This window comes from Pieris napi, chromosome 16 (genome assembly GCF_905475465.1).
Source record: "Pieris napi chromosome 16, ilPieNapi1.2, whole genome shotgun sequence".
Lineage (NCBI taxonomy): Eukaryota > Metazoa > Arthropoda > Insecta > Lepidoptera > Pieridae > Pieris > Pieris napi.
The window spans coordinates 8,659,216-8,674,256 of NC_062249.1; the positions used below are offsets into that span (position 1 = coordinate 8,659,216).

Genomic DNA, 15,041 nt, shown 5'->3' on the forward strand with positions numbered 1-15,041 from the left:
GCGGAAGAAGTCAATAGAAAATGTATCTAGCTCATTATTTCATACTATACTTCTAGTATACAGTTGTTTTATTCCCTTAAGAACTTTATGCCTGCTAATAGGATAGAATTCGTCATTAGTCAATATATTTAGGCGAAAGTGTATTAAATGTATTAAAATAACTAAATGCGATGTCGAAACGCTTTTACGATAACCTTTAGTTAAGCAATTGTTATGAGCAAGATATTGTTAAACTTTTAATAAATTAATTACCTATGTAACTGAATAAATATAATATAGTTACTTTGTAGCGAATCTTTTACACTCCAACTCACGTAAATTCTGATGTAAATGAGAATTTCGCGTCGTTTCCTCCCAACACGATACAGCTTTTAGCGGCTTGGTCCATCTGTCGCGATTAAACTTTTATTTCAATAGGGTTTAATTTTTGAAGGTTTAACTTTTTTGCTGTCGAGTTACTAACAAAAGTTTTTCCCAATTTACCCCATTTGTTGGTAATATAAAACTTTTTGTGACTATTGACAACGGAAACAGCAGTATTATTAAACTTCATTTTGATGTGATAACGTGTTATAAATCGTTGAACGCCGGCTGCAAGCACGAAAAAATATGACTCATTGTCACGTTCCGCCTGAGCCGAGCGTAACATGACTGATTGTTACGTTCCTGAGCCGAGTGTGCAAGCGAGAGCGCGGTACAAGCGATAGAGAGGCACAATCGGGCCAATGGGCTTGTGACGCATTTATCTCTCTTCCACTCTATCGGCCGATGCGTCCGAGTAAAAGAAAGACAACGGTTTCTGTTTATTTTGAATTATTACAACAAAAATTGCAGCTAAAAAGGTAAATAAATGTTTCATTTAAAAAAACATTTAAGCTATATAATCTTATATATTTGTTCTTTGATAATTATAAAGTATTTGAAATAACGAGTATATGTCAATTTATGGAATTTTTTTTAACTTTCAAATAACTATACAAAATAATAATAATTCAGTGATAATTATACAATTTAATTCATAAAAGTATGCAAATTTTCATCAATGTTTTCTTATGCTGTTATCGTGTAAAATTATCATCCCTAAACCGACTTTACAGACAAATTTTTTTAGATGGTAAAGCAGACATGGTGATATAAATCCTATCAATCTGTTCTCTATTCATTATAAATGGATATAAATATATTATTTATTGAATTCCAGTACATTCGTTGATCTTTTGAATCATGATTGCTGTCAGGAAGGAACTCGGTAATACAGTGGAAGGCACAAACATCCCGTTTTGCGTATTGATTGTTCGTTAATCGTTTGAATTACAGAAATGTATCAACATTTTATAAATAGGCTTGATATAATCGATTTAACAATGGCAAAATTATATTGTAGTAAGTGCATGCTTAATAACAAGTTCATTGTTCAGCCCATTTATATATTTTACTGACAATGATATATATTATGTTTAACCTAGCTGCCCCCGGGAACTTCGTTTTGCCTTAATATGTTTTTTATACTTAGCCTACCTTTTTATTAGCTACATACCAACATATTATAGAACACTTTGCTATGCTACCCCTTACATACTGTTCGCTTTTCCGGTACATATTAGTAATACAATTTATTTAGTAAAACTAATTTTCATTTTCCTTCCAATTTTCCTTCCTCAGAGTTCAAGTAATAAATAAAAAACATACTCGACAAGACGGACCAATGTCTTCGAGTTTTGTGATTATTATGCGAATTATTTTTGTTTATATAGGTTACTAAAATGATTACTCTCTAATAACTTTGAAATTTATAATAGAAAATACAAATCCAAAAATGCAAGCTATTAATTTAACAATGAATTTAAAATTGTAACAGTGCATCGATATTTCGTATTGGATAACAAAGTGTTTTAATCCAAAGTGAAATCTTTATATGTATCAAAAATCGTATGTATTTTTTTCCCTTTCTTGGCCAATCGTATGTATTTAAAAATCGGTTGTCCGTAAAGTCGGTTTACTGACGATAGTTGAACGTGACAACGTCACGAATCGCTCACTCAAGTAGGAGAGAGACAGATGTCGAACGCTGAAGAGCGCGGAGTCCGATTGTGCCTCTCTGTCGCTTCAATCTCTCGCTTGCACTTCAAGCCTTAAATGGAACGCCTCAGAGCGAGGTAACGCCGCATGAGTCATGTTTTTTCGTGCGTGCAGCCGGCTCCATCAATTTATAAGACGTTGTCACGTCAAAAACAAAAATTAGATGGTTCCAATTTTGATTTAGAAATCGATTCTCTCTATAAACAAATAAATAACGACTTTCTTAATAAGCGACACAGAACAGTACACGACAATATAGAACAGTTTATAATAACGTTATACGTAGAGCTATGCATCCAATCTTGTACAACGTTGGAATACCTAAGTAATTACAGTAATATCGTTATAGAAGGCTAAGACAGGAAATTTTTCTTCCTTCCATCATCTAAAGTAATTGAACTCGAAGTACGCAAGGATCGTCGCAAATAAACTCTCCCCAGTAAAAGGACTAGGCAGGAAATGAAGGTTGTCTACAGGGCGGCACCATTTCCTTCTCGACCGGGCCGGAAGTGAGCACTCGCACGACCATTATCTTTGCTGCCATCTGCCTCTATTGTCAGGTTTCTATTGTCTCTGCTCTTTGTCATGATTAACAGGTGTCAAAATGTGACGTTATTGTTAGCGCGCGTTTGATGTTATTTTGTCTGAGTTTTAATAACATCGTTCGTAATGAATACTCGTTGCCTATATGACTTTTGTAAGCTGTATTTATTGTAATGCAATGGCGCATAAACGGGCAGATTTCTGGGTCTATTTCATTAATATTTTACCCGAAACAATATGGAGGAAATATATCAGCTATAACCAGATAACGTAAACTTTACCGATCATATGTCATAAATATTATATTCGAAATACATACTTTTGATGAGGATTTTCAAACATTTTGATGAGGGTGATCTTTATAATTTTAAATCGGCCGATCGTCACATTTTTTTCTTTGTTTCCCTTGGGTTTTAGACGCATTTTAATTTTGATTACCTTTTTGCCAATTATATTTATTTAGGTACGTCCTCAATTGTATTTTTTTTGAGTGTTTAGTAGTATATTATCAGTCTGACCTTTCTGATTGTTCCCAAACTAATTTTCTCCATATCGTTACGACTGAAAATGTGCCTTTTATGTGGAAACCAGGGATTATTTTAATATAAAATTGAGTGTAAATGGCCACCGAACCGTTCTTTGTGTTACAATATATGAAAAACATTTTCAGGCGATTGGTAGTGGTATCAATAAACATTATTAACAGTATAATCATAACTATAGAAATGTATATTATGAGAAAAATTGTTATGAAAAGCTCCATTATCTCGATAAGATTTCTTATAGGTACGTAGGTAGGGTAAACATCTTGTACAACAACTACAAAGAGAATTTGCCTTTTGACAACCCTTCATATTACGATAGTGCATACGAGGAATATCAGTGGGGAGTCTTAATATATTTGTAATGTTGAACTGTGTGAATACTTAGATGTGCAAGTACTACTATTTGATACGAATGTATTGATTAGACTTAATTTTAGATGTTTATTCAACATATTTTTAAATACATCATACTCTATTGTCTTTGGTTTAAGCGGATACTACACGTTTTAATAAAACTTATTAAACGGATATAAAGCTAATTAATTACATTATTTACATAACCCGTCGTTTCGAGCGCTTTTCAGCTATCGTGGTCAACGAAGGACTATAAATTCTATTTGATTTAGTATGCTAGCTTCCTTATGTGCTCATAGAAAGAAAATCCATTAGCACATCCAAAACTGTTTCCACCTGAACTTAAATATGTGTTTGATTCATAGACATGAGGTGTTAAATCTGTCAGATAACTTTTTATTGTAAATTTTTATAAATTTCTTTTATTAAAAAAACATACAGATATTTATGTAACGGTGGAAATAAATTGGAGACTTATCCGGCCATTCATAATAGCATTATTATGATACTTTAAAACAAAATTAACTACTAATTGAATTAAGTACTAATTTCTTTAAATAAAAACAAATCAAATTCAAATGAGGCATGATGATTGGAACACATAATATCAACTCATCGTATGCTAAAAGGGAGTGGAAAATCTTAGTTATTTTAGGTTTATTTCGTAGCTTTAAAGCGTACAATTGCTCTCAAGAGTTTGTCGCGAAACTTATGCATAACCTGCACTTAGTGACAAAGATAAATAAGCTTCAACGTTGAGAGAAAATACCACTTGCTTTAATAAAACTTTATAGAATACTGACCATAGTAAAAATGAATAAAGTTTTTACATCTTGGTTGGATGCATAAAATTTTTTTTTTAAATATAATTATATTAATATGTACATAATTTATAATATAGCGTCCACCATATCATATGTCGATTGCATGACGTCGCTAAATAAAATTATATTTTTTTTTTGTTAATAATTTTTCCATTACTTGTACTTTACCCTCTGAAGGTGTTTCTTTTTCATTGTTCCACTTTAGGGTTGCCTGGAAGAATTTCCTTGTTAGCGATAAGGCCGCCCGTTGCCTTATAACTTTTGTAACCTGTTTTTTATTTTTGTTATGTGTATGTTTTTGATTAAGGTAATAAAGTATAAATAAATATAATTTATATGTAAATACTGGTAAACAAAAAATTGACAATTTTTTTAAAAAGAATTTATCGTTACCCAATAATGTTATAAAGTTTTTATTATCTGTCTGATTTAACAAACATTCGTTTTAGGTCCTATTAATAAAACGTCTGAACTGCTACTTCTTTCCACATTTCGAAAATACGCTTTCCTACCTTTTAGCTTAGCAATTTTCAAATGTTCCTTCCATACTAATAAAATGAGCGTGCCAAGTCCAGTATTAGTACAATTTGCATTTGTAAAGCGATATCGCGACGAAATATTTGGCTGCCTTGCTTATTAACACTTACTTGCTTATGATAACACGTGCAACTGATATATGAGTTTAATTTAATTTAATTAATTCTCTCTCTATATATTCCGCATTACTCGAGAACTAACACTTATTTTATACAAATTCCATTTATGTAATTGGTCTACGTCTAAAATATACAAATATATTTAATTTAACAGGAATAATGTTTATGTTCTTAAAGTCTATTCGGTTATATGCACAATGCACATACTATGCTTTGTTCATATTTTTATTTTTATAAAAATATTATTTTATATTAGTCATTAAGATCACTCACGTAATCTATATTTTAGGTTCTAGATTTATAGCGGCCGTTCTTTTAAATTAAATTTTATATGGGCAAAATTCAAAATAAATAATTATTATGTAAAGTAGGTTATTATGTATTATATAAAGGATACATAGCAGATTCAGCAAATTCCTTCTTTAGCTTTTAATACCCGAGAGAGGAAGAACGAGTGGCACAATAGCCCGTGGCATGGGCCTCAGAGTTTTGTATCTGTTTCGTGTCTGTAAAATTCTAAAAGACAAAAGTGTTATAAGCAATGATTTCAGAATATTTTAATAATGAAGTTGATATCAAAGGAGCAAAGTTTTTCCAAACAAAAAAATAGGATCATCTATCTGAATAAGAGAGTACTGTAACCAAGCGATATTTAGATTCTACCTCCGAAAATGAATGATTCTAGAAATAAATTGTAACAATCCAGCAAAATATTCGCTGAAATTATTAAAAAACGAACAGAATATCGCTCCAGCGGTTATGCAACTATTTGAATGCAACGTTCGCCGGCCATTTTACAACGCAATTAAATGTTGCCATCTGAATGAAACTTTGAAATAAGCCTCGTTTCTATTCTTTCGCTGAAATGTCCTTTGTCTCTGAAGGAAATAGATTATGTCCTTTCAAACAATAGAATTTAAAGCCGTAATTTCGTCTCGCTTTAAAAATACGCTCTTGATACTCCAATGATGCAAGCTGTGTTCTTAGAACTACAAGACTTAAGTTAAAAGAGTGCTTTTGAACTGATCATTATTTTATTAATAAGTGAGTTTTTACTAATAGTCTATCTATTACTATTATAAAATGTTTATTATTAATTAACACTTGCTCCTACGGTGAAGATAACCAGCGTGTCTTAAAAACACAAAAATATACTTTTCTTAAGCACATAATGTGAAAAAATCGGATGAAATCTGCGCCCAACATACATTGAAGCGCCGCTGACTATATTATTATTATATAAATTAGTGTAATTTTAACATACTAAATATAATGTTTTGTTGTTGCTAACACTTGTTCTGTTGCAGGTAACCCTTGTAAGGAAAAATATACTAAGGGTAAAGTTATTTAAAAAGATAGTAGACAGTAGTTCTACAAATCTTGTCAAGTTATTGTTAAATACGTGCAACTGAAACATTTTAATAAACTGCGTGGAGTAATTTGTCTAATTAGAAATACAAGGCATCTAAAAAATCATAACAACTTCCAAAATATGTTTAAGTACTGTTTAGAAACGGATTTCCTCTTCTACTTCTAGCTTCGGTTAAATATAAAAAAAATTAATACCGATTTGAAAAAAAAAATCGACTATGGCATGTGCAACTTCAGTATTCAATAATAATAGATTTATATATCTGTTTTGTTATTTCCTTATAGTCAGGTGGGCGAGATGTACCGTACAAACATGGCATATATATATAAAGAAATACTTTGATGCACAGCCGGTACTCGAACGGCCAAACATCAGGCCTAAGAGTCGTGAACCACTAGACATTTTTACATTTTAAAGCTACTTTATTCGATTTAAATTTCCTTTACAAAGACGCCACTTCACGTATAAACTATTTGTACTTCAGTGAAAGTCTAGATAAAACTTAACTACCCTATAACAGCATCCTTATCATTAAGTGAGAGGGTGTTACCCACCCGCAGGATACTTTCCTAGCCAGTCTGCGCGGGAACTCTTTGAAACGTGGACGTGCCATGCAGAGTTTCAAAACTTTACGCGTAGTATAGCTCGATTAAATGATTTTTGGACTGTCTAACAAGTATGCGAGTGGAATATAAGACTATTAGTGTTCGTGTTACGGAATGATTGGTTTGTAGCTTTATAAAATTAAACGCTTTTTGTAATTAAAAATTAGCACGAATTACGGACATGATAATTTAAAGGTTTCTTTTTTACATAATCCCAGTTGTTGTTATATGAAGTTAATGATTTGAAAAATAGTCGAAAGAGAGTCAGAATTTAAGAAGTATCTCTACTTTAAAACCTTATTGTCCTATAACTTCGTTCGATATTTTTTTCAAGCTTTACGTGTATTTTAATATTCTAGTACACATACTAGTATAATAGGGAAATAATAATTATACAAAACTGGATCATTTCTAGACGAGGGAAAATTTCTTTAGTGCTTTGTAATAAAAATTATTTGATGTAATTCCTTTTACCCGGCTCAGTCGCATTGTCAGAGCGACTTTAAACTGAATTAAACAGTTTCATAGCTGGGTCATAATTGGTCAATTTCTGTGTATTTTAAATTCTCTCTCTCTAAAGTTAGCGGAAAAAAATTAATGGTAGACCATTCATTTTTGGCCGCTAACTTCACCATAACATTCTTTGTTAATGATTAAGCAAAGGAAGTTCTTTTTATGCCATTTTTACACAAAATACAATTCGTTTGAAAAATCTATAATTTCGTATTTTATTTTTATTAATGCAGATATTAACAACTAGGTGTTTAAATATACATATCTAAATAAAATAAAATAAAAATAACAAAGAGTAGTGTAATTGGAAATAAAATAAAATATCAGTTTGTCAGTCAAAATTGCGTATCTACCTATATGATTATCCTCTGATGGGATGCAGGCCTTTAATAAAGAGCTTATAGGTCATAATCCTGGCCAAGTGTGGGTGGGCCGATAACGTGGACGTAGCGCATTACAAAGCTGCTTTTATTGCGTTATATTTTTCCAGTTTTTTTTTTTTATATTTCATTTTGACACTATTTTTGGCTTGGTAAAAAAGTGAATTTCAGTCGTCGTCAGCAAGTCAGTAAGAACAAAATGTAAATACTCGTGTTTAGAGAATATATATATATTTTTTTCTGCAGTTATTTGCAATCAGCTCTAAGGCTATGAGCGATTTTTTTCTGTGCTGCTGTCATGTGGAGTGACTTCCCATTGGAAGCATCTACTTATCTTCTGTCTAGACTCTAGAGCTACTGCCGGTCTTCTAGCTCTAGAGTATGGTGACGTTTTAGTCGACTCACATACTGTCTAAAGGCCGATTTACATTATCTTAGTGTTTAGGAGAGTGCTTTAGGATAGTACTTTAGTTGAAACATGTAAACGCTACGTGCTTTAGTAAACGCTACGCTAAAGAACTTGCCTTTCAAGTTGTACTAAAGCACTCTCCTAAACACTAAGATAATGTAAATCGGCTATTATGGTGAGTTGGCAAGCAAGTTCGAACTGGTAACAGCTTAACCGCTCTTTGTATTTAGCTGCCTTCCTCTTTGATAGTTCTCATTTTAAGGTGTTCGTGAACTTCGTTGTTGGTTATGTACCATAGTTTTTTTGCAACTGCTCTTAGGATCTTGTTCTGTTGTCGCTGGAGTATATTTCTTTTGGTATTACTTGCGCTGCCCCATAGTTGGAGGCCATATGTCCAAATGGGCTTTAGGATGACTTTATATATAAGAAGTTTTATTTAATCTTTTTACAAAATAGGTTTTATTTGTACTATTTAGAAACGGATGTCTACTTCTAGATTCGATACCTGGTGAATTTGACTTGTGTCAGCAGGCATGAAGAGTATCTACTTGCGTATACATCATATATCACTGAAACATATATACAGATATACCTCATGCCCATTATAGGTTACAAATCACTAAAAACCTCTAAAATCAGGGCGAACGTTAAATTTTTTTATATTAACACTAGCTGATCCGGCAAACGTCGTTTTGCCATGTATATAATTTATAATAAAAAATAGGGGTTAATCGTAGAGGGGTGAAAATTAGGGGTTGTATGTATTTTATATCATATTATCCCAATATGCACACAAAATTTCATGAGAATTGGTCAAGCGGTTTTGGAGGAGTTTAACTACAAACACCGCGACACGAGAATTTTATATATTAGATTATTTTTGTAGGCCACATGCGATGGGTGATTGTGGTGGCGCTAGCGATCGGCCTAGCTGCAAGCACCGATAAGCGGCCGCACTTCACCACAGAGCCACCCCCGCGGGTTCTGTGGCCGGCCACGAGGGGCGCTCATGCGGTATGCAGGGCCAATGGACATCCGACACCAGACATTCATTGGGTCACCGCTGAGGGACAGGTCATTACTACCATACCCGGGTTAAGGTACGTAATTGATCAAATTTAAGATCTATTTTCCTTCAACTGTTTTTATCAGTATTTATTCCAATAAAAAAAAATCAAAAATCAAAATACGTTTATTCAATTTAGATGCGTCTTAGCGCATGCTTATGAATGTCAAAAACGTTTACAAAATTCGCGAAAGAGCAAGACTACGCCATCCGTTCGCAAAACTACCAGGAGGCCTTGTTCTGAGAAGAACGGGCAAGAAACTCAGCAAGTTTTACCCTCCCTCTACATTACAATTATTCAAAGGAAAATGTCATAAACCACATACACACACACAATAATACTAAGAATTGAGCAGTGTTGGCCTAGTGGCTTCAGCGTGCGACTCTCATCCTTGAGGTCGTAGGTTCGATCCCCGGCTGTGCACCAATGTACTTTCTTTCTATGTGCGCATTTAACATTCGCTTGAACGGTAAAGGAAAACATCGTTAGGAAACCGGCTTGCCTTTGACCCAAAAAGTCGACGGCGTACGTCAGGCACAGAAGGCTGATCACCTACTTGCCTATTAGATTAACAAATGATCATGAAACAGATATAGAAATCTGAGAGCCAGGACCTAAAAAGGTTGTAGCGCCATTGATTGATTTATTTATTTAATACTAAGAATAATCAGTCTGTCAAATTGTTTTTACGCTTTAATCAACAGAGATAGATCAGTTCTTAAACTAGAATCTAAGCAACGAAAAATATGAAAGGCATCTAAAATTAAAGATATCTTTTGCCTGAGTTGTATGTTCTTCAGTCGACTATTACAAATTAGATGATTATATTCAAGATAAGAATGCTTGGAAACATGCTGGTCCTGCTCCATAGGACAATCATAGAGCCTGGACAAAATCAAATTGGTTGCTGATTTTTTGCTTTAACATATTTTTGTTATTATTATTTTTTTTTTTTTTTGTTGCTACAAATGTCATTATTATTATTTTTTTTGTATCTCACACACTGTTTTGTTGTGTTTTTTAAATATTTTTATTACTCTTTAATGTTAATATTCTACGGTTTCGATATTTGTAAATATGTGACGAACATGTATACTAACTTTTTTAGTATAGTAGTTTATTCTAAGACTACATTGTCTTCACATATAATTATTTAACAAATGTAACAAAATATTGTAAAACTATTTTAAAAGAGTAAGTGTGTTTCTTGCCCATTCTTCTCCACACGAAACTACCTTTTGGAAGGGGCAACTAGAATCTTCTTTATATTTTTTTTGACGTTCAAAAGTGCCATTTTAGATGGTCTAATTGAAATAAATGATTTGACTTTGACTTTGACTTTGACTGCGTAACATAAATAAAACCCGTACATTGAGAACACAAAATAGAACTTCCACTAAGCGACAAATTAATCTTCAAAATCCATATCAAAACCATCAATCGCGATCAACTAATTCGGCTCTTCATGTAGCTAATAAATTGGGATTTCAGTTTCCAATAGTGGTCAGAAGTTTGCGTGTCTGAGCGGGCTTTGAAACTTTCTAGATATATGAAACTGGATATTGATTCGTCAATGTATTTAAACGGCTAGATAGAGAGAATGGATTGTGAAATTAATTAGAGTCATTAACGATTATTCGTATTGAAGTTAAAATTAAATATAAAACTGGATGAAAAAAACTTTTTTAATCATATAATAATAGCATTATATTTCAGATACTTTTACACTTAAACACATATTTCAATCATGTAATTCTTATGTGTCTGTGTTTTTTTTTATGTGATAGGAGGCAAACGGGCAGGAGGCTCACCTGATGTTAAGTGATACCGCGGCCCATGGACACTCACACTACCAGAAGGCTCGCAAGTGCGTTGCCGGCCTTTCAAGAATTTGTACTCTCTTTTCTTGAAGGACCCTAAGTCGAATTGGTTCGGAAATACTTCAGTGGGCAGCTGGTTCCACTTACTTATGTGTCTGTGTGCCCTTCTTTGGCAAATGTCTCTTCCAAATCCCGCCTATCTGCCATGTAGTACTACTCTCACTGCTTACTCTCTGCCATGTACCACCTGATGTTTCCTGTAGTCTATCCACCTTCTAAATTGTCTTCCGCTTTTGCGCTTGGACACCAGTTTAGTTCTTCTATCCTCCACTTTTCTGTTACTCTTGTCATGTACCCCACCCATTTCCCCTTAAGTTTATTTATTGTAACATCTGCTACCTTAGTTGTTCTTAATAATGATGCATTATTTATTTCATCTATTCTTTTCTTCTCTATCATACATCATTCCATCGATCTTTGACACACCTATAACTGTATTTAATCATATAGTAAATACCAAACACAAAAGCGTATCAATTCTTATAAGGTCGGCGGCCCACTCGCGTCCTTTCTGGCTTTGTTAATACCTATTTCGGCGGCCTCACCCCCGTTTGCCCCCAGTAAAAACCTGTCTTTTATTAACGCAATAGGTAAGAAAAAACTATAGATTTTTATTATTTAGAATAAGACTTCATAATAAAGAAGGTTTTAACAATATGTCAGTGTCTATGGAATTGGATTTCGATTCTACAAAGGCCTTACGTATTTTTGGTATGACTCTGAGGTTCCAAAAACTAACACAGACGCTTTTAACGACTACACTTACAAATACCATACGCACACACCCATTCACCTACTCTTACATTCAAGCATACTTAATATCTTATACATTTAGTGTTTGATTAGTTGTAACACTAACTACTTTTCTTTAAAAAAAATTTTTAATTTACCACGGAATAATTATAATCTAGTTGTCCACAATACAGAGATAGATGAATTTTGTCACTACCATATTTCTTTATGAATAAAGTTTTTATAATTATTATTAACTAGCTGGCCTGGCGAACTTCGTACCGCCTAACAGTCGATTCTTTATTTTTTTAAGTTAGCTAGCTAGTAAGATAAAAAAAGAAAGTTGATAATACAACAAATACATTATGTCAAAAAATAAAAATTTACCTTTCCGGAACCCCGTCACTAACACTTGAACTTTAAGATATGGTATTAAAGTTCAAATTGCCTTTAAATATTATTACGAATATTTTGTATGGGAATATAGAAAAGTGTTGTTTTTAGACATTTTCACTCAATTTTTTTTATTTTTTCTCTCCGTAAGATATTATAAAAAAAGAATCAGACAAATCGGTCAAGCCGTTTTCATGTTATGTCGTGACAACGGAAAACGGGTTTCAAATAGTGGACCCCACAGACGTTGTCCTGCATGATATTTCAAGCTATTAGGATATTAAAGTATGAAAGTACCGACTGCAGCGCCACCTGCCGGGCTGATTTGGAACCATTCCCAGATCCCCTTGAACACACACAAAAAATTTCATCAAAATCGGTCCAGTCGTTTGAGAGAAGTTCAGTGACATACACACTCACAGAAGAATTATATATATAAAGATTAAAGCTCTATATATAATAGTTCTAAATTATCACAGCCTTATCAGGATAAACATAGAAATCTACATAGAATTCGTTTTCGAAGTAATCGTGTATTTTACTTATATGTTACAAGCAACGCTATTATATCGAGAACGTATTGGGTAACCATTAAAACTTTGTGCTAAGGGTACTGAAAATTTCACAAGCCAATAAAATCAACATATACGATTAATAGGAAATCTTGCAATTGAATCCATAACTCAAGAAGTGTATTACCAAAGTTGTTATGTTACGCTGCGTACGTGCAAAAGTTTAGGCACAATATTGAAACGGAAATTTGTTATTAAACTGTGTTGCTTTGTTAGTGAGTATTGTAAGTAATGGGCAAATTTATTACAAGACTTCGGTTCGTTCGGGAACAATTGCATATAATGTGACAAGTACATATAGAGCAACCTCGCGGGAACTCCATTAAGTGAGGGGTATCGGGTTCGATTCCCGGTTGAAGTGCAAATTTATTTCAAAAAGTATGGGCAAGTGGTTAGACCGTAATTAACGGACACGCTCGAATTAAATTTAATTAGACTGTGAGGTTTAGGATGTACACAACAGTATATTCTAGACCTAGGATAACAGTTGCAAGTGGTTGGCCATTCAACAATTCTGAGTAGCTGAGAGCTTTGGGTGTAACCCTCATAGGCCCCTGGTCAAACTCGACATGGCGACTACTTGCTTAAGAGCATTTTCACCACATTAAAAACCTCGCGGCTCTGATCATGCGTTATGTAGAAGTGAACGCTCCAAAATAAGAATAGATTTATCATTTATCAGTTACAATTGATTCCTTAAAGTAAAACGTCAACCTAAACAAAAGCAAACCCTAAAATCGAAGTTACCCATATTAGTACACGAAGTAAAACATTACATCATAGGTGGTAATAGTTTAGAAAACCTAGTCTTGTATAAGAGATTAAAATTGATTGATTAAGCTAAAACGTGTGACAATCGCAAAAATTCAGCAGTATACGGATTCAATGTATTAATAGGATTATTTATCATGTATTCAAAGTCAAAGTCTTAAATCATTTATTCATAAAGGTAGCACAATGTACACTTATGAACGTCAAAATACATTAAATAATTTAATGCTTCTAATTTTACATTTACTGCCAGTTCTCAATTCAAGGAAAGAAAGAGAAGAACTGGCAATGAAGTCTCCGCCACGCTTTTTAATCGCCAAGTTTTTTTACACAACGTTTGTAAGGAGCTGCAACCATTACACCATGTTCCACATGACATCTTAAGTAATTAATAATAACAAATTAAAAACGAAAATTTGTCCTCTATCAGCAGGAGGCATGGTGAAATAGGAGCACGCGCTTATTCGGGAGTTAGTCGTTAAATACCACCGATTAAAGAACAAGCAAAAGTGATTCAATGAATTATTTCTAAAGGTGGATTAGGAGCGTGCTAACGTAAGACGTTTCAGCTTATTCAGGATAGAACAGATCGAGTACGAAAAAACCTCAATAAAATACACGTTTATATATCAATGCCAATAATGGGTCTAAAACTACAGAATCGCATCTATCGTTCAATTTTGTTCGTAATAATGCTACGAGAATTTTGACTTTTGTTGAGGTAAGCTAAAGTTGGACACTTCGGAGAACTTCACTTTAAATTGACTTAATTAAGAGTACCCGTGACTAATGATGCTTGACTTTGGGAATAACTTTATATTTAACCAATTAATCGCTTCTGCAACTCTTTTATACAATAAGTTTAATCCGAAGGAGTGAGTGTGCTGATACATTAAAAATAGAATCATTAAAAAATACCAATATGTATTAGATGCATATATACGCAATTAAAAAATCTATGTGTTAAATTAACGGTTAACAATTTAGTTATCATAATAATCAAATATACAGTATTTATAAAATTTTCTTCACCTACATAGTTATAAATTATAATAAAAATAATTAAAAATTCATAAAAATAATATTAAAACAAATTGAAAAAGTTTGGTCCCCGTGGCACTGTACCTTTAACGCTGGCAGCATTTCCTCGCTATTTGCGAAAAAATTTTATTGTTTTGTTATGCGCAGATTACATAGTCATAATAATGTATGTATGTTTCGAACACGTTACAAAGTAACATTATTATCTCTTTAAATTTTCTAAAAGCGTCCATCATAGCATATCTCTATCTCTTAAGGTTGAAGACCTTTTAATTTAATTAAATATATAATAATAGCCAAGTACC

At 33.0% G+C, this 15,041-nt stretch overlaps 1 protein-coding gene across 2 annotated transcripts in view; it reads left to right on the forward strand.

The window, feature by feature from the left end:
* Positions 1-6,962: 6,962 nt before the first annotated feature.
* LOC125057465 (Down syndrome cell adhesion molecule-like protein Dscam2) overlaps positions 6,963-15,041 on the forward strand; it is a 39,913-nt gene continuing 31,834 nt past the window's right edge. For both annotated transcript variants that reach the window (XM_047661187.1, XM_047661189.1), the window contains exons 1-2: positions 6,963-7,099; positions 9,167-9,380. In XM_047661187.1, coding sequence (XP_047517143.1) covers positions 7,093-7,099; positions 9,167-9,380 — 221 coding nt within the window. In that variant the 5' untranslated portion in view covers positions 6,963-7,092. The remainder of the gene's footprint in view (positions 7,100-9,166; positions 9,381-15,041) is intronic.